The sequence below is a fragment of the Bombina bombina genome, chromosome 3, assembly GCF_027579735.1.
Source record: "Bombina bombina isolate aBomBom1 chromosome 3, aBomBom1.pri, whole genome shotgun sequence".
Classification (NCBI taxonomy): domain Eukaryota; kingdom Metazoa; phylum Chordata; class Amphibia; order Anura; family Bombinatoridae; genus Bombina; species Bombina bombina.
In genome coordinates this window covers 252,934,286-252,954,861 of record NC_069501.1, presented here as the reverse complement: position 1 = coordinate 252,954,861, position 20,576 = coordinate 252,934,286, and the positions used below count along the sequence as shown (strand labels likewise).

At 35.6% G+C, this 20,576-nt stretch overlaps 1 protein-coding gene across 1 annotated transcript in view; it reads left to right on the top strand.

Moving 5' to 3' along the window:
- The window catches only part of COL26A1 (collagen type XXVI alpha 1 chain), a 743,138-nt gene that overhangs the window by 616,850 nt on the left and 105,712 nt on the right, over positions 1-20,576 (top strand). The window contains exon 4 of the mRNA XM_053706263.1: positions 1,095-1,156. Within this exon, the coding sequence (XP_053562238.1) occupies positions 1,095-1,156 (62 nt within the window). The remainder of the gene's footprint in view (positions 1-1,094; positions 1,157-20,576) is intronic.

Below are 20,576 nucleotides of genomic sequence, written 5' to 3'. Positions count from 1 at the left end.
ACAGATCTTACTATTTCTACTCCTGCCCAAACTCCACAACAGTAATGCTAGGGACCTGCTGATCCTCATGCTAAAGAGCGCTAAAACCCTAATCCCAAGACATTGGAAATCCTCCAATACCCCGACTGAGAAAGAGTGGGAGGACCAGGTAGAGAGTTTCCTACAACTTGAAAGGTACCACCACCTCCAATCAGGCTCATTAGTCACACACAGACTTAAACTATCTTTATGGAACCAGCACAAAGAGCGACACAAACTTAGAACCCACTAATATCCACTATACCAAACATCAGGCTTTGCCCTTAGACACCATCTTAGCCAGTTGCCGGTACCCTTTTGAGGATAACGCTATTTAATATATGTTGTAACTCATGTAATATCCAAGAGACTGTAATATAGAAGCATGGGTCATACAGGCCTCTGCACTGAACCTATGTACTGAACTTGTTGCACTTTTATGTATGATGTATGCACCTTTATTCCAAAAGCACTTTTACTGCTGTACCTCATTGTTACGCTATGGAAATATTCTTATCTACGTTTTGTAAAATCTGTTATTTTTTTCAAAATAAAAACTTAAGCTGTAAAAAAATATATATATATATATATATATATATATATATATATATATATATATATATCATAAACAGAAAACAACATAAAACAGAAAAACTTAAATAACAAAATATACAATAATTATTTTTAGTTTTTATAGTATTTCACAGGCATCTTTTTAAGGAGCAGCTAAACACAGTTTTAACAAATGTAAAACAGTCCTTTTTTGCTGTTATTTAACTTAAAATAGTCAGTTGATCAAAATAACATAAAACTAACATATTCATAACTCAGGACCCAAGACGTCAATCTGAAAATCTTCATATTTCTGTCTGGATCTTTACAAGGTACATGGAATTTACAAGTCACAGATATTAAGCAAATTAGAAGCTACTGTTAATATGTATTGCACCTGGTTTCAGTTATTTTAATTGTTGCAACATTACTTAAATGTTCTAAATTTAAAAGGACACAATGAATATTAATATATTTAGCAGGAATTATTTTCTGTGGTGATCACATTTCACCTTTCTTTTCAGAATGCATGAACTGCACAAGACTTGCTGCCATTGTAGAAAGGATAAATAATCTTGAAGCCAAGGTAAGCAATAATTTGCATGTTTGAACAAAACAGAAAATTAGATGCTAAATAGTATTGATACATGTAATATAATAATGTAATATTACTGAATTTAATTTGTTTGTTTCTGTCATTTTTTACATTTTTTGTGTACTTAAATATGTTTTCCACACATAAATAGGCAGTAAAATAATTATTTAAAGGGACTTGAAACCCACAATTTCAATTTATAATTTAGATAGCTATAGCGAATCATGTCCGCCCGCAAGTTGATAAATCGGCCCCTAAGTGCTGTTCTTATTTTGGTTAAGTATTCTTAGTGCTGCAATACTAACTGTGGCAATTATACTCTCCATGTGACAGACATATCTAATATTATAAGAGAAGATTTATTGCACTATTTTGATAATCATAGCAGGAATTGGAATGTTGAAGTTCTAAAAAAATAATAATGAATATGGTATCTTAAGTCATATTTCAACACAAACAAACAAGAATGCCAACAAAAAAAATCACTCTTATTTTTTTTAAAATAAAAGTCTAAGATTAAGCTGGTAGAGTTTTTGTTCTGTATGATTTTCTTATATGATAAAGGAATAATTTATTCCAGCAGTGCTGCTGTTTTGACTTTGTGTTGGATTTGGGGCTGATGCAGCTGCTCTGACAGATTATACTCTGCATTCAACCACCTGTGCTATGTGGCTTGTTACAGTTTCATTCAGTAATATGATAAAGCTCTGCTGTATTTTGCTTTTCATTCAATAAAGGGATATTAAACCGTAAATTCATGTTAGATATAACCATGTATTCAATGCAAAGAATAGTATGTAAATGTATTTTCAACAATTATGGGCTAAATTATGAGTGGAGCAGTGGGTTGCGCTCCTGCTTCTGTGTTAACTCTACTAGAGTTCAGCTTTTTGTGTGTCGGGTAGTGCGCATATTACAAGTATAAAGTATAAAGTTTTTACTTGCGCTCTAACCAGATGCACGCAAAATGCCAGACTTTGAAAATCGCAACTGCATTAACCTCTTGAGTGCTAACGACGGCTCTGAGCCATCGCAAATTGTCTCACTCAGGTGCTAACGCAGGCTCAGAGCCGTCGCTAGCACTCTCCCATCTTGAGGGAGATCTGGAGGCCTCCACCCACTCCTACCCTGGCGATCGGCCTGTATAGTGACAGGCATTTCCGGGGCTTCACATTTTGCGCAGTAACGTCACGCGCAATGACGTGATGACGTCACAGCGCAACTTTATTTAAAATGGACAATGAAAAGTATAGGGAAAGGAGGCATGCTGCTTAGAAGCCTGTATCTCAGGCATCTAAGCAGTTACAGACCTCCAAGAGCCACCGTTGGAAAGGTAAGCCTAACCTTCCCAACAGTATATAAATGGGGATCTGTACAGAAAAAAAGTTAAAAAATGTTATATGTAAATACATAAAAAATAAAAAAATGGGAAAGTGTTTAGCACTCAAAGGGTTAACATATTTCCCCATAGACCTCAATAGAGCACAAAAAGTTGAGCAAACCCAATAACATTTTTTCAAGTGCGCTAACCCCACATGAAATATTAATATTTCACATTCCAATGTTCTTCACATAGCAGAATATTGGCTAGATTACGAGTTGTGCATTAGCGTAAAAAAGCAGCGTTAAGAGGTCCTAACGCTGCTTTTTTATGCCCGCTGGTATTACGAGTCTTGAAGGTTTAGGTGTACAGCACACGTCTTTGGCCTTACCGCAAACGATTTACGTAAACTTCGTAAAGTCTTTTTTCTATGGGACTTCCATAGCGCTGGGATTACGAGTCTGTCCTGGGAGGCCAAAAAGTGAGCGGTACACCCTACCCTGTCAAGAGTCATAACGCATTTAAAAGTCAGTAGTTATGAGTTTTATGGTACAACGCCGTAGCATAAAACTCATAACTAAAGTGCTAAAAAGTACACTAACACCCATAAACTACCTATTAACCCCTAAACCGAGGCCCTCCCGCATTGCAAATACTATAATAAAAATATTAACCCCTAATCTGCCGCTCCGGACACCGCCGCCACCTACATTATATTTATGAACCCCTAATCTGCGGCCCCCAACATTGCCGACACCTACAATATATTTATTAACCCCTAATCTGCCGCCCCCAATGTCGCCGCCACTATATAAAACATATTAACCCCTAAACCGGCGCACTCCCGCTTCACAAACATTAGTTAAATATTATGAACCCCTAATCTGCCGTCCCTAACATCGCCACCACTTACCTACATTTATTAACCCCTAATCTGCTGCCCCCAACGTCGCTGCCACTATATTAAAGTTATTAACCCCTAAATCTAAGTCTAACCCTAAACCTAACACCCCCTAACTTAAATATAATTACAATAAATCTAAATAAATATTCCTATCATTAAATTAATTATTCCTATTTAAAACTAAATACTTACCTGTAAAAGAAACCCTAAACTAGCTACAATATAACTAATAGTTACATTGTAGCTATCTTAGGGTTTATTTTTATTTTACAGGAAAGTTTGTATTTATTTTAACTAGGTAGAATAGTTATTAAATAGTTATTAACTATTTAATAACTACCTAGCTAAAATAAATACAAAAGTACCTTTAAAATAAAACCTAACCTAGGTTACACTAACACCTAACACTACACTATAATTAAATAAATTAACTAAATTATATACAATTACCTAAATTAAATTAGCTAAAGTACAAAAAAAACAAACACTAAATTACAGAAAATAATAAACAAATGACAGAATTTAAACTAATTACACCTAATCTAATAGCCCTATAAAAATAAAAAAGTCCCCCCAAAATAAAAAAATCCCTAGCCTAAACTAAACTACCAATAACCTTTAAAATGGCCTTTTGCGGGGCATTGCCCCAAAGTAATCAGCTCTTTTACTTGTAAAAAAAATAAAAACGAACCCCCCAACAGTAAAACCCACCACCCACACAACCAACCCCCCAATAAAATACAATCTAAAAAAACCTAAGCTCCCCATTGCCCTGAAAAGGGCATTTGGATGGGCATTGCCCTTAAAAGGGCAGTTAGCTCTTTTGCAGGCCCAAAGTCCCTAACCTAAAAATAAAACAAACCCAATACACCCTTAAAAAAAATCTATCAACACCCTGAAGATCAACTTACCGGGAGAAGTCTTCCTCCAAGCCAGGCCGAAGTCCTCAACAAAGCCAGGAGAAGTCTTCATCCAAGCCGGGCGAAGTGGTCCTCCAGACGGGCAGAAGTCTTCATCCAGACGGCATATTCTATCTTCATCCATTGGGCGCGGAGCGGGTCCATTTTCAAGACATCCGACGCGGAGCATCCTCTTCATCCGACGACTAAAGCTGAATGAAGGTACCTTTAAGTGACGTCATGCAAGATGGCGTCCCTTAGATTCCGATTGGCTGATAGAATTCTATCAGCCAATCGGAATTAAGGTAGAAAAAATCCTATTGGCTGATGCAATCAGCCAATAGGATTGAGCTTGCATTGTATTGGCTGATTGGAACAGGTAAGTATTTAGTTTTAAATAGGAATAATGTATTTAATGATAGGAATATTTATTTAGATTTATTGTAATTATATTTAAGTTAGGGGGGTTAGGGTTAGACTTCGGTTTAGGGGTTAATAACTTTAATATAGTGGTGCGACATTGGGGCAGCATATTAGGGGTTAATAAATGTAGGTAGGTTGCGGCAAAATTGGGGGTGGCAGATTAGGGGTTCATAAATATAATGTAGGTGTTGGCGATGTTGGGGCAGCAGATTAGGGGTTCATAAGTATAATGTAGGTGGCGGCGGTGTCCGGAGCGGCAGATTAGGGGTTAATAAATAATGCAGGTGTCGGCGATGTCGGGGGCGGCAGATTAGGGGTTAATAAGTGTAAGATTAGGGGTGTTTAGACTCGAGGTTCATGTTAGGGTGTTAGGTGTAGACATACATTTTATTTCCCCAAAGGAATCAATGGGGCTGCGTTAAGGAGTTTTACGCTGCTTTTTTGCAGGTGTTAGACTTTTTATCAGCCAGCTCTCCCCGTTGATTCCTATGGGGAAATCGTGCACAAGCACGTACGACCAGCTCGCCGCTGACTTAAGCAGCGCTGGTATTGGAGTGCGGTAATGAGCAAAATTTTGCTCAACGCTCACTTCTTGTCTTTTAACGACGGGTTTCTGAAAACTCGTAATACCAGCGCTGCATGTAAGTGAGCGGTGAGGGAAAACTGCTCATTAGCACCGCATAGCCTCTAACGCAAAACTCGTAATCTGGGCCTATGTTTTTCTAATATATAATGGGTTTTTTTTGTAAAATATAAATATATATATATATATATATATATATATATATATATATATATATACGTATATATGAATAGATATATAGATATATGAATAGGACTAGCTATTTAAAAATAAATTAGAACATATCCCCCTATGTTAAGAACATTGGAATGTGAAATATCTGCAGAAAATACATAGTTAAAACCTTTATTAAATATTAATATTGCATAAATATGCTACTTGATTGCAAAGGGCTATATATATATATATATATATATATATATATATATATAAAAGAATCCCATACTAATCCAGCACTCCCTTATCTTGTTTCAGCCACCGGGGTGCACTTTAAACCAGTCATATAAATATCTCAAAAAGAAAGGCACTCTCCATTGTTAAAAGTAAATAATTTTACTGTAGTTAACATTTTCGGGGTTTGTTGAGATACAAAATTATGTATTTTCCAAACCCCCCATGGGACTTACTACACAAGTCCTATCACGGGGGTATACCTGGGAAGGAGTATGGTCTGTGTTGGAGCAGATGCGCATGTGCAGTCTTGGGGCGCGATCCGATATAGATCGTAGTTTGCGGCGCAAGCGAGGGAACCGGCGTTGCCCGCAGTTTCAGCTCGCAACTCGAGCTATCCCATATATGTCGCCGTCAGATGCTAACGTGCCGTAAGTCTGACAAACCAGCGATGTCCAGAAATCTGCGCAAGTACAAATTTCTGGCGTCGCCAGTGACTTGCGGCACGTTAGAAACTGCCGGCGCATACAAAACCTGACTAAAGTCTAAATCACCCGCACTGTCTAACACGCCTCCCTAACATAGCCCGACACGTCTAACACGCCTCCCTAACATAGGCTGACACGTCTAACCCTCTATCCGCTATCCCTCCTCACTAGCCTAACAATAAAATATGTATTAACCCCTAAACCGCCGCTCCCGGAGCCCGCCGCAACCTAATAAAATTATTAACCCCTAAACCGCCGCCAGCTATATTAAATCTATAACCCCCTAAAGTGAGCCCCTAACACCGCCGCCATCTACCTTACCTACCTTACCTACCTTACCTACCCCCTAAAGTGAGCCCCTACCCCGCCGCTATCTATTTTAAAATTATTAACCCCTAATCTAATCCCCCTACACCATCTATATTAAATTATTCAACCCCTAAAATACTAAACTATCCCTACCACTAAACCTAAGTCTAACCCTACAAATAGCCCTGAAAAGGGCTTTTTGCGTGGCATTGCCCCAAAGTAACAGCTCTTTTGCCAGCCCTTAAAAGGGCTTTTTGCGGGGCATGCCCCAAAGTAAAAGCTCTTTTGCAAGCCCTTAAAAGGGCTTTTGGCAGGGCTTTGTCACAAAGTAAACTGCTCTTTTGCCTACAATCTACATCCCCCTACACCGCGGCCACCTATAATAAATGTATTAACCCCTAATCTAATCTCCCTACACCGCCGCCATCTATATTAACTATATTAACCCTAATTATATTAGGGTTAATATAGTTAATATAGTTATTATATTATATATATTAACTATATTAACCCTAATTATATTAGGGTTCATATAGTTAATATCGTTATTATATTATATATATATTAAGTATAATAACCCTATCTAACTCTAACATCCTAACTAAACTCTTATTAAAATAAATCTAATATTAATATTATTAATTAAAATATTCCTATTTAAATCTAAATACTTACCTATAAAATAAACCCTAAGATAGCTACAATATAATTAATAATTACATTATAGCTATGTTAGGGTTTATATTTATTTTACAGGTAAATTGTTAATTATTTTAACTAGGTATAATAGCTATTAAATAGTTATGAACTATTTAATAGCTACCTAGTTAAAATAATTACCCAATTACCTGTAAAATAAATCCTAACCTAAGTTACAAATACACCTACACTATCAATAAATTAAATAAACTACAAATATCTATCTAAAAATACAATGAAATAAACTAAACTAAATTACAAAAAAAAAACACTAAATTACAAAAAATAAAAAAAAGATTACAAGATTTTTAAGCTAATTACACCTATTCTAAGAACCCTAATAAAATAATAAAGCCCCCCAAAATAAAAAAAATCCCTACCCTATTCTAAATTAAAACAAGTTCAAAGCTCTTTTACCTTACCAGCCCTTAAAAGGGCCTTTTGTGGGGGCATGCCCCAAAGAAAACTGCTCTTTTGCCTGCAAAAAAAAGCACAATACCACCCCCCAACATTACAACCCACCACCCACATACCCCTAATCTAACCCAAACCCCCCTTAAATAAACCTAACACTACCCCCCTGAAGATCTCCCTACCTTGTATTCACCCAGCCGGGCCGAACCGACCAGGCGATGTGTTCCAGCAAGCGGCAGTGAAGTCTTCATCCATCCGGGCGATGTCTTGAAGCAAGCGGCAGAGAGTCTTCTTCCATCGGCGACGTCTTCAAGCAAATCGACATCTTCAATCTTCTTACTTCACTCCTCCGCCGTGGAGCATCCTTCCGGCACGACGACTTCCCGACGAATGAGGTTCCTTTAAATGACGTCATCCAAGATGGCGTCCGCCGAATTCCGATTGGCTGATAGGATTCTATCAGCCAATCGGAATTAAGGTAGAAAAATCTGATTGGCTGATTGAATCAGCCAATCAGATTCAAGTTCAATCCGGAGGAGCGAAGTAATAAGATTGAAGATGTCGATTTGCTTGAAGACGTCGCCGATGGAAGAAGACTCTCTGCCGCTTGCTTCAAGACATCGCCCGGATGGATGAAGACTTCACTGCCGCTTGCTGGAACACATCGCCTGGATCGGTTCGGCCCGGCTGGGTGAATACAAGGTAGGGAGATCTTCAGGGGGGTAGTGTTAGGTTTATTTAAGGGGGGTTTGGGTTAGATTAGGGGTATGTGGGTGGTGGGTTGTAATGTTGGGGGGTGGTATTGTGCTTTTTTTTGCAGGCAAAAGAGCAGTTTTCTTTGGGGCATGCCCCCACAAAAGGCCCTTTTAAGGGCTGGTAAGGTAAAAGAGCTTTGAACTTGTTTTAATTTAGAATAGGGTAGGGAATTTATTTATTTTGGGGGGCTTTATTATTTTATTAGGGGGCTTAGAATAGGTGTAATTAGCTTAAAAATCTTGTAATCTTTTTTTTATTTTTTGTAATTTAGTGTTTGTTTGTTTTTGTAATTTAGTTTAGTTTATTTAATTGTATTTTTAGATAGATATTTGTAGTTTATTTAATTTATTGATAGTGTAGGTGTATTTGTAACTTAGGTTAGGATTTATTTTACAGGTAATTGGGTAATTATTTTAACTAGGTAGCTATTAAATAGTTCATAACTATTTAATAGCTATTATACCTAGTTAAAATAATTAACTATTTACCTGTAAAATAAATATAAACCCTAACATAGCTATAATATAATTATTAATTTCATTGTAGCTATCTTAGGGTTTATTTTATAGGTAAGTATTTAGATTTAAATAGGAATATTTTAGTTTATAATATGAATTAGATTTATTTAATAAGAATTTAGTTAGGGGTGTTAGGGTTAGATAGAGTTAATATAGTTAATATATATAATGTAATAACTATATTAACTATAATATACTTAGGGTTAATATAGATAATATAGCTGGCGGCGGGGTAGGTAGATTAAATTAGGGGTTAATATTTTTAATATAGATGGCGGCGGTGTAAGGGGTTCACATTAGGGGATAGATCAGTTAGATGGTGGCGGTTTTAGGGGTTCACAGTAGGGGGTTAGTTTATGTAGATGGCGACGGTTTAGGGGTTAAATACTTTATTATGGATTGCGGCGGGGGATCGCGGTTGACAGGGAGATAGACATTGCGCATGCGTTAGGTGTTAGGTTTATTTTAGCAGATCGCGGTTGACAGGGAGATAGACATTGCGCATGCGTTAGGTGTTAGGTTTATTTTAGCAGCCAGTTTAGGGAGTTACGGGGCTCCAATAGTCAGCGTAAGGCTTCTTACGGCTGCTTTTTGTGGCGAGGTGAAAATGGAGTAAGATTTCTCCATTTTCGCCACGTAAGTCCTTACGCTCTATATTGGATACCAAACTGCGCGGGTTTGGTATACCTACCTATGGCCCAAAAAACTACGGGCGACGGCAGAAATATACGCGCGTAACTTTTGCGGGCGAGGATCTTTATCGGATCGACCCCTTGATGCTGACGTAACCACTTATGTCACAGGCCCTGCTTCAGGTGCTAAATATTGCTACACTGTTTTATAAGTATTGTCAGCCAATAAGACCAGATTGACCTGCGAGTACCGAGCAACTGATATCTGTTCCAATCGCGCATACTCAAATCCAGTAGAAAGTCAAGCCGGATCTTCTTTAAGGAGACTTTTACACATGCAAAAAATATTTAACCATACTGCGCATGTGTTGGGGAGCGAGAATGTCAGATAATTAGATGCAAAATAGATTACCATGATTAGATGAATATTTTGCTTGTAGGACAGCCCATTTTTTGGGGTTGCCATTTGTGACGTGAAAGTGAAATTAAAATGACTTATTTTAAAGTAAAACCAAGCTTCAATTTGAACTAAAAGTTTTTTTTAATGGTAATATTGATTTATATATTTTGTTTAGCAGCACTTTTGAAAAATGTTATAAGGTGGGGTGTTTATGTCTTACACACATATGCAACACAACAAAATGTACAAAAATCACAACAAGTGTCAAAGGTAAGAAGAATTATGAAGGGACATAGACACAATTAGCTATTACTAAACTGTTGGGATATTTCATCTTAAACAGACAGTGTACTCAGACAAGCAGCTGATTAGAGTTCATTGTATTTAAAGATCCAAGAAAACACTTTAAAAATGTTTTTTCGCATAGTTAGAGGAAAAACAACTATTAAAGGGACACTAAACCCAAATTTTTTTCTTTCATGATTCAGATAGAGCATGCAATTTTAAGCAACTTTCTATTTTACTCCTATTAGCAATTTTTCTTTGTTCTTTTGCTATCTTTATTTGAAAAAGAAGGCATCTAAGTTCAGTACTGTGGACAGCACTTTTTTTATTGTTGGATGAATTTATCCACCAATCATCAAGAACAACCAAGGTTGTTCACCAAAAATGGGCAAGCATCTAAACTTACATTCTTGCATTTCAAATAAAGATACCAAGAGAATGAAGAAAATGTGATAATCGGAGTAATTAACAAAGTAAAATGTCATGCTCTATCTGAATCACGAAAGAAAAAAATTGGGTTCAGTGTCCCTTTAACATGACAAAATAAAGGTAAAGGGGCTTTTTGTGAACAATTTAATACATTTCAGCAGTTCGAATTCATCACTGAGAACATTTTTACAGTATGCTGCCCTAAATAAATGAAATACTAGAATTTGATAATTAACCAACATATAACTGTAAAATATGATAGCAGTAGTATTATTAAATGTCTGTAAAACCTACTGTATAAGCTTGTGCACCCAGTGGCAAACTACAACAAATGGGTGACAGCCCACATGGAACATTGCACTGAACAGAAGCAAAAGATGGAAAAAATAAGCAGTGTGCAATGTGACCCAACATAGAAAAATGACGCTGATACTGTGAAACCTCTATATGATGTAGCTAATACTTATATATTGTGTACTATATATTTGGCATGCAGTCTTCCATAACAAACCCTGCATTAATAAGAGATTCTGAATGGTTATTTTTTTTTAATTATTCAGAGAGAGAGTATTCTAGACCTCATTGGGAGAGAATTAGGAGCCGCATATATTATTTTCCTAATTTTCCAAGAATAAATTATTTCTACAGTTTTCTTCTTAACATTAAACATATATGAGCCATTTATTTTAATAATACACCAAGCAAATGACAGACTTTAATGACTCATATGGTTTATCAACCCTATTCAATTCAGGCATAATCAGGGTTGTTACAGTTGCCATTTGTGTTATTTCATGGAGAAAGTAATAGGATTCAAAATAGTTTAAAATATTCAAACAAAACAAAAAAACAACAAAGGTGCTAAAACCCCTTTATCTATGCTGTAGGGAATATTTCCATAAAAATATTCACATTCCATTTTCCTATTATTATCTAGTTTGTGTTGCTGTTAGAAGAGTCATGGGAAAACCTTTAAACACTTGAAAGAGCTGGAAAATATGATTCAAATGAAAACAGTAATAGTAATATCATGTAAAAGAATATATTCATATTGACTGTGTATTTCATTGTGCCAAGTTCTGCCAGGAATGCTTTTATGTCTACTCGAATTGTTTAAAAAAAGAGCATTGTATCTTTTAAATTACGGTAGCTCACTATACAGTTTCTTTCAGCTGTTTGTGATACTGAACAGCAGGACATATCTGCAAAGTATGTCTCCAAACTAGCTATAGAGACTCTTCATGCTGTATTTAAAGGGACAGTCTAGTCAAAATTAAACTTTCATGATTCAGATAGGGCATGTAATTTTAAACAACTTTCAAATTTACTTTTATCATCAAATGTGCTTTGTTCTCTTGGTATTCTTTGTTGAAAGCTAAACCTAGGTGGGCTCATATGCTAATTTCTAAGCCCTTGAAGGCCACCTCTTAACTCAGTGCCTTTTGGCAGTTTTTCATAGCTAGACAGCGCTAGTTTGTGTGCCATATATATAACATTGTGTTCACTCCCTTGGAGTTATGTTTGAGTTAGCACTGAATGGCTGAAATGCAAGTCTGTCAAAATTACATGGTAATCACTGAGGTAACAAGTATGTTAATATAACAGTGTTGGTTATGCAAAACTGAGGATTATCTTTCTTTTTAAACATTAAAAAATCTGGAGTAGACAGTTCCTTTAACAATATGCACGGATAAAACTCTCTGTAACCCCCCCAAAAAAAGGGATTTTCATAAAGTATAAAAATGTTTAAAATGTGATACCATAAGCTAAAGTAGGCATTGATAGGGTTTTACCTCTGAGCAGAATGCACTTACTTCAGCAGACGTGTAATCATTTTGTGGTGTAAGTGCCTAGCATATATTAAGGGCTAGATTTATCAACGCTGAGGCGTACAGGGGCACGTATACGCGCCCCTGTACGCCTCAGCTCGCCTGTGGCGGGGCGAAATAACCCTGCAGGTAATTAACATTGCACACGAGCGCAAAAAAGTCAAGGTTAAACTTTCATAGTTTAGATAGAGCATGTAATGTTTTCCTGTTTACTCCTATTATAAAATGTACTTCATTCACATTTTCTTGGTATCCTTAGTGGAAAAGTAAACCTACTGTAGGTTGACTCATAGGAGTATCTTAAAGAATATTTGTAGCAATATTATACATTGTTGTAAACACTGCTGCCATAAAGCACTAAATACACATGCATGTTTCTGAGTTCCTATGAGCCTGCAAAGGTTCACTATTCAACAAAGAATACAAAGAGAACAAATGAAATGTCATAATCAAATTAAATCTTGTGATTATACATATTCCAATCAAAAGTGGTGGAAAAAATTCACTAGTGTGTGGGTTGTTTAGGAGTTGTCTTCATAATTGTTGCGAAAACTGTTGCGTCAAATATTGCGCGAAGTGGATAGTGGGACTTGTATTACATGGCTTAAACATGGTGCACATTGATTTTTCCAACAAATAAAAAGGAAGTTAGCTATATTATATTGTGTATTTATTTCATTTTTATCTCTATAACAATTAGTGCAACAAGTTTGGGGCAAAACTTTGCACCAAATTTGTAGAAATAATATTGTCCCCTTGCCTTGTAATGAGAGACAAAGTTGTAACACAAGCCATAAGTAGTAATGTATTTTTCATTTTTATCCCTATATCTACTAGTGCACCAAATGTGGAGCAATAATATTGTTTGATTTAGAAAGGGTATACAATTGTAATAAAGTTTCTAATTTACTTTTATGATGTCATATGCTTCATTCTCTTGCAGCATCGAACATAAGCTTTCTGTGTTTTCAGACTCCCATTTAGTTCTAGGGCATCTGCGACCTCAAGGGTGGAGGATTGAAAACCAGGTACGCTGAGTCGGAAAAGACGAGAGCGTAAATGTAGAATTTTTGATAATTTAGCGAGAGGTTCAAATAGTGTCGATTAGGAGGACGAATGAACACAATTCCACTCGAATACCACTGTTTTCAACTCACATCTCAGATTGAGATTGTGGGATCATCATTTTACGTCACAAATTTCAACATTTCCCGATCTTGACGCTTTGATAACTTCAGCGGATCAATCTCGCGACAAATACAACGCGGAATTCCAGCGTATTTTCAGTTTACGCTTTGATAAATATGCCCCACAGTCTGAATCATGAAAGTTAAATTTTGACTTTACTGTCTTTTTAACCCATAGTCAGACTTTAGAATAGAAGATCCCAGAATGTATTGTGCTGAACACACCTGAAACACCTCTGCATATCATGCAGCAATCAGCACTGCCAGGAGTTCTTGCCAAGTGCTTGACGATTATGGCTACTCAAACAGCATACATTCCAACTGTCTCACTTTAAGAAGAACAAACCTAGTTTTTCCCCGGCTGCCATAATATATCTGTCCTGGGAGAGTGTTATGAGCTGTAAAAATCTGCTGTGGGGTGTGTGGGCTTGGCATGGATATCTGTGGTGAGGAGCAGACTTGAAACATATTTCGGTCATATGCAAATATTAGTTTGTATATTGTGACATTTATACATTAGAACAGCAGAATAAGCAGAATAAGAACACCAGAAGTTAAGATTTAGCATACAAACAAAATCCAACATGCGCTAACTTTAGGACTTTGAATATTGAAGCAACACTAAGTTATTCTCCTCATAGGCATCATTGGAGAAGAAAAAAAAAATAACACTTATCGCTCACGCGCTAACCGACAGGTGTTGTTATTAATATTTCACATTCCAATGTTCTTCACATACAGGTAAATGTTATTTTTATTTTAAATATATATATAGGTATAGATATATATTTTATATTAACATTATCAGATATACATAAAAATTATATTTAAAATGTGAAGAACATATAAAATATTAAAAAAATTAATAATTAATGTAAATAATAATTATTATAGATGTACTTAAAAATAAAAAATAAATATCTGAATATATATGTATTTTTACATCGCCAACACTAATAAAAGTTATTAACCCCTAATCCGCCACTCCCCGACATCGCCGACACTAATAAAAGTTATTAACCCCTAATCCGCCACTTCCCGACATCGCCAACACTATATAAACCTATTAACCCCTAAACCGCTAGCCCCCCACCGCAACTAATAAATAAACCTATTAATCCCTAAACCGCTGGACCCCCAAATCGCAAAACACTAAATTAAACTATTCAACCCTAATCCTAACACCCCTTAACTTTAAATTAAAAGTTACAATATAACTATCTTAAAATAAATGAATTAAACGATATCTTACAGCGCTCAAAGTATCCCAATCTTGCTTTTTGATAATGGGGTACCTAGCTGCCCCTGAGATTGATATGTATTAGTAGTGGAATATCAGAAAGCGCCTAACTAGAGGCTATTGGGAGGTGGGTTAAGAGATTAAATATGCTTTTCTATCAAGTGTAGATATTCTTGGTAAAAGACAACACAAGGTTGTATAAAGATGAATATGTAAGCAATATAAGAGTTTGACAAATTTAATACATTAAAGTAAAATTAAGCATATTATTAGAAACATTCAGTTAAAAACATGGATCCATGTACATATTATAAAATATTGTACAATATTAATCGATGAATAACAATTGTTTTAAAACACAAACTTATTCTAAAAATCACAAACTTGTTTTAAAAATTACTTTAAATATTGGGTTGACAAAAAATTGTTGTTATTCAATTTCTTAAAATGTAGTTTGGGTGTATTGCACCAGTTTATTGAGTGTCTCTAATTCCTTAGTGGGAATATCCTCCTCCGTGAAAAAATATGAAAAAACAATAATGGTATAGAAAATAATGATGGTATAAAAAATAAAAGTGATTCCTTTAAAGTGTTCCAGAAAAAATTCTGTGTTAAAAACAAAAATTCAAAAATTCTGTGTTAAGAACAAAAAATATATATTGGGGTTTTAAAATCGGAAATATGTAGATCGAAAATATATTGGATAAAGTATGATAAAAGTGTAGAAAATTTAATTCATAAATTGAACTCAAAAAACGTGTAGTGATCCAAAAAGTGATGATAGTGAAAAATTAGTTAGTGGAAAAAAAAGTTTGTATGGTATGGGTGTAGCTCCAAATCCTTTATCAATAGTTATTTGATGGTATAAAGTAAATGTGTTGATAATAATGATGATTTAAAATCCTCCTTTCCTTTCTGGCGAATGCTTTGTTGTTGGAGTGTTTTCTAGGGTGTTCAGTCTATATTATAAGACTCTATCCTCATAAAACCTGCAAACAACAAAACAACATAGTGCAATAATGCTAAAAATAGAAAAGAAAGTGATGAAATATTGCTCACCAAATTCTGTCAACGCGTTTCGGCCTCTCAGTTAGGCCTTTTTCAAGACTATCTAGTCTAGTCTTGAAAAAGGCCTAACTGAGAGGCCGAAACGCGTCTTTTCTATTTTTAGCATTATTGCACTATGTTGTTTTGTTGTTTGCAGGTTTTATGAGGATAGAGTCTTATAATATAGACTGAACACCCTAGAAAACACTCCAACAACAAAGCATTCGCCAGAAAGGAAAGGAGGATTTTAAATCATCATTATTATCAACACATTTACTTTATACCATCAAATAACTATTGATAAAGGATTTGGAGCTACACCCATACCATACAAACTTTTTTTTCCACTAACTAATTTTTCACTATCATCACTTTTTGGATCACTACACGTTTTTTGAGTTCAATTTATGAATTAAATTTTCTACACTTTTATCATACTTTATCCAATATATTTTCGATCTACATATTTCCGATTTTAAAACACCAATATATATTTTTTGTTCTTAACACAGAATTTTTGAATTTTTGTTTTTAACACAGAATTTTTTCTGGAACACTTTAAAGGAATCACTTTTATTTTTTATACCATCATTATTTTCTATACCATTATTGTTTTTTCACATTTTTTCACGGAGGAGGATATTCCCACTAAGGAATTAGAGACACTCAATAAACTGGTGCAATACACCCAAACTACATTTTAAGAAATTGAATAACAACAATTTTTTGTCAACCCAATATTTAAAGTAATTTTTAAAACAAGTTTGTGATTTTTAGAATAAGTTTGTGTTTTAAAACAATTGTTATTCATCGATTAATATTGTACAATATTTTATAATATGTACATGGATCCATGTTTTTAACTGAATGTTTCTAATTATATGCTTAATTTCACTTTAATGTATTAAATTTGTCAAACTCTTATATTGCTTACATATTCATCTTTATACAACCTTGTGTTGTCTTTTACCAAGAATATCTACACTTGATAGAAAAGCATATTTAATCTCTTAACCCACCTCCCAATAGCCTCTAGTTAGGCGCTTTCTGATATTCCACTACTAATACATATCTTAAAATAAATAAAAACTTACCTGTGAAATAACAAACAAAAATAACATTAAACTATAAATTAACCTAACATTACTATTCTAATAAAATTTAAAAAAGCTACCAATTAAAAAACTGAAATTTAAATTACACATTTAAAAAAATCTAATACTACGAAAAAAATAATCTAATAGCCCTATAAAAATAAAAAAGTTCCTCCCAAAATAAAAACACCCCCTAGCCTACAATAAACTACCAATATCCTTTAAAAGGACCTTTTGTAGGGCATTGCCCTAAGTTAAACAGCACTTTTACCTGTAAAAAAAATGCAAAATCCCCACAACAGTAAAACCCACCACCCAACTAACCCCCAAAATAAAAAACCTAACTCTAACAAAAACCTAAGCTAACAATTGCGCCTAAATGGGCACTTGTATGGGCATTGCCTTTAAAAGGGCATTCAGCTCTTTTTACTGCCCTTAAAAGGGCATTCAGCTATTTTACAAGCCCAAAGCCCTAATCTAAAAAAAAACACCCCAAAAACTAAAAAAAAACTAAAGCTAACCCTAAAATATCTACTCACGGTTCCTGAAGTCCGGACATCCATCTCTATCCAGGCGGTGAGAAGTCTTCATCCAGATGGCGAGAAGTCTTTATCCAGGCAGCGACATCTTCATCCATCGTGGGGGCATCTTCTATCTTCATCCCGGTGGCACAGAGTGGAGCTATCCGTGATCGACAATGACATCCTGCGCGGAGCATCCTCTTCATACGATCACCGCCATACAATGAAGTTGAATGCAAGGTACCCATTAAAAAATGTCAGTAGCTCTCATCCTATTGGTTGTAGAAATCAGCCAATAGGATTTCAGTAGCTCTCATCTAATTGGCAGATTTGAATTTGAAGTATCAAATCAGCCAAAAGGAATGCAAGGTACGCCATTTTTTGACTGGTGCCTGTCATTCAACTTCAGTGTACAGCGGTGATCATATGAAGAGGGCGATCCACGCAGGATGTCATTGCCAGTACTGGATAGCTCTGCTCCGTGCCGCTGGGATGAAGATAGAAGACGCCCACACGATGGATGAAGATGACGCAGCCTGGATAAAGACTTCTCGCCACCTGGATGAAGACTCCATGTCGCTTGGATGGAGATGGATGTCTAGACTTCAGGAACCGTGAGTATATATTCTGGGGTTAGTGTTAGTTTTTTATTTGGGGGGGGTAGATTAGGGCTTTGGGCTTGTAAAAGAGCTGAATGCCCTTTTAAGGGCAATGCCCATACAAATGCCCCTTTAGGTTTATTTTAGACTTAGTTTTTTTTTAATTTTGGGGTATTGGCTGGGTGGGAGGTTTTACTGTTGGGGGAACTTTGTATTTTTTTTCTAGGTAAAAGAGCTGTTTAATTAGGGCAATGCAATACAATAGACCCCTCTAAGGGCTATTGGTAGGTAATTGTAGGTTAGGGGGTATTTTTATTTTGGGGGGCTTTTTTATTTATATAAGATTAGGAGTAATTGTTTTTATTTTTGATAATTTCGTTTATTAGTTTTTGCAATCTTAGAGTTTTTTATTTTTTGTAATTTAGTGTTTATTATTTTGTAATGTTAGATTTGTTTTAATTTTTTTCGTAGTATTAGTTTTTTTTCTAATTTTTTAGGTTTTTAGGTTTTTTTTTTTTTTTCTAGTTTTTTAGGTTTTTTAATGGGTAGTTTTTTATTTTATCAGCCAATCAGATTGAGCTCGCATTCTATTGGCTGATCGGAACAGCCAATAGAATGCAAGCTCAATCTGATTGGCTGATTGGATCAGCCAATCTGATTGAACTTGAATCTGATTGGCTGATTCCATCAGCCAATCCGATTATTCCTACCTTAATTCCGATTGGCTGATAGAATCCTATCAGCCAATCGGAATTAGAGGGACGCCATCTTGGATGACGTCATTTAAAGGAACCTTCATTCGTCAGGAGTTCATCGTGGAGGAACAATGTTCCGCGCCGGCGGGATGAAGATTGAGCCGGAAGAAAGAAGATTGAAAGGACCGCTTGATAGAAGACTTCAGCCGGATGGAAGACCTCTTCAGCCCCCGCTTGGATGAAGACTTCAGCCGGATGATGGACCTCTTCAGCCCCCGCTTGGATGAAGACTTCAGCCGGATGATGGACCTCTTCAGCCCCCGCTTAGATGAAGACTTCAGCCAGATGATGGACCTCTTCAGTCCCCACTTGGATGAAGACATCGCCCGGATTGGATGAAGAATTCGGCTCGGCTGAGTGAAGATGACTCAAGGTAGGAAGATCTTTAGGGGGGTAGTGTTAGGTTTTTTTAAGGGGGGTTTGGGTGGTGGGTTTTAATGTTGGGGGGGTTGTATTTTTATTTTACAGGCAAAAGAGCTGTTTTCTTTGGGGCATGCCCCGCAAAAGGCCCCTTTAAGGGCTGGTAAGGTAATAGAGCTGGTATCGTTTAAATGTAGGATAGGGTAGGGAATTTTTTATTTTGGGGGGCTTTGTTATTTTATTAGGGGGCTTAGAGTAGGTGTAATTAGCTTAAAATTGTTGTAATATTTTTATAATGTTTGTAAATTATTTTTTTATTTTTTGTAACTTAATTCTTTTTTTATTTTTTTGTACTTTAGTTAGTATATTTATTTGTAGGTATTTGAATTTAATTTATTTAATTTATTTAATGATAGTGTAGTGTTAGGTTTAATTGTAACTTAGGTTAGGATTTATTTTACTTGTAATTTTGTATTTCTTTTAGCTAGGTAGTTATTAAATAGTTATTAACTATTCAATAGCTATTGTACCTAGTTAAAATAAATACAAAGTTACCTGTGAAATAAATATAAACCCTAAAATAGCTACAATGTAATTATTAATTACATTGTAGCTATCTTAGGGTTTATTTTACAGGTAAGTATTTACTTTTAAATAGGATTCATTTATTTAATGATAGTGTAGTGTTAGGTGTAATTGTAACTTAGGTTAGTTTTTATTTTACAGGTAAATTTCTCTTTATTTTAGCTAGGTAGCTATTAAAAAGTTAATAACTATTTAATAGCTATTCTACCTAGTTAAAATAAATTGAAAGTTGCCTGTAAAATAAAAATAAATCCTAAAATAGCTACAATGTAACTATTAGTTATATTGTAGCTAGTTTAGGGTTTATTTTACAGGTAAGTATTTAGCTTTAAATATGAATAATTTAGTTAATAAGAGTTAATTTATTTCGTTAGATTTAAATTAGATTTAATTTAGGGGGTTTTAGGGTTAGGGTTAGACTTAGCTTTAGGGGTTAATAATTTTATTATAGGTTGCGGCGGTATAGGGGGGGCAGGATAGGGTTAATAAAAATAGCATAGGTGGCGACGGTGTAGGGGGGGCAGATTAGGGGTTAATAAGTTTAATATAGATGGCGGCGGGGTCCGGGAGCGGCGGTTTAGGGGTTAAACTATTTATTTTGTTGCGGTGGGGTCCGGGAGCGGCAGGATAGGGGTTAATATATTTATTAGGGGTGGCGGCGGTATAGGGGGGCAGGATAAGGGTTAATAGATATTATGTAGGTGGCGGCGGGGGCCGGGAGCGGCGGTTTAGGGGTTAACAGAT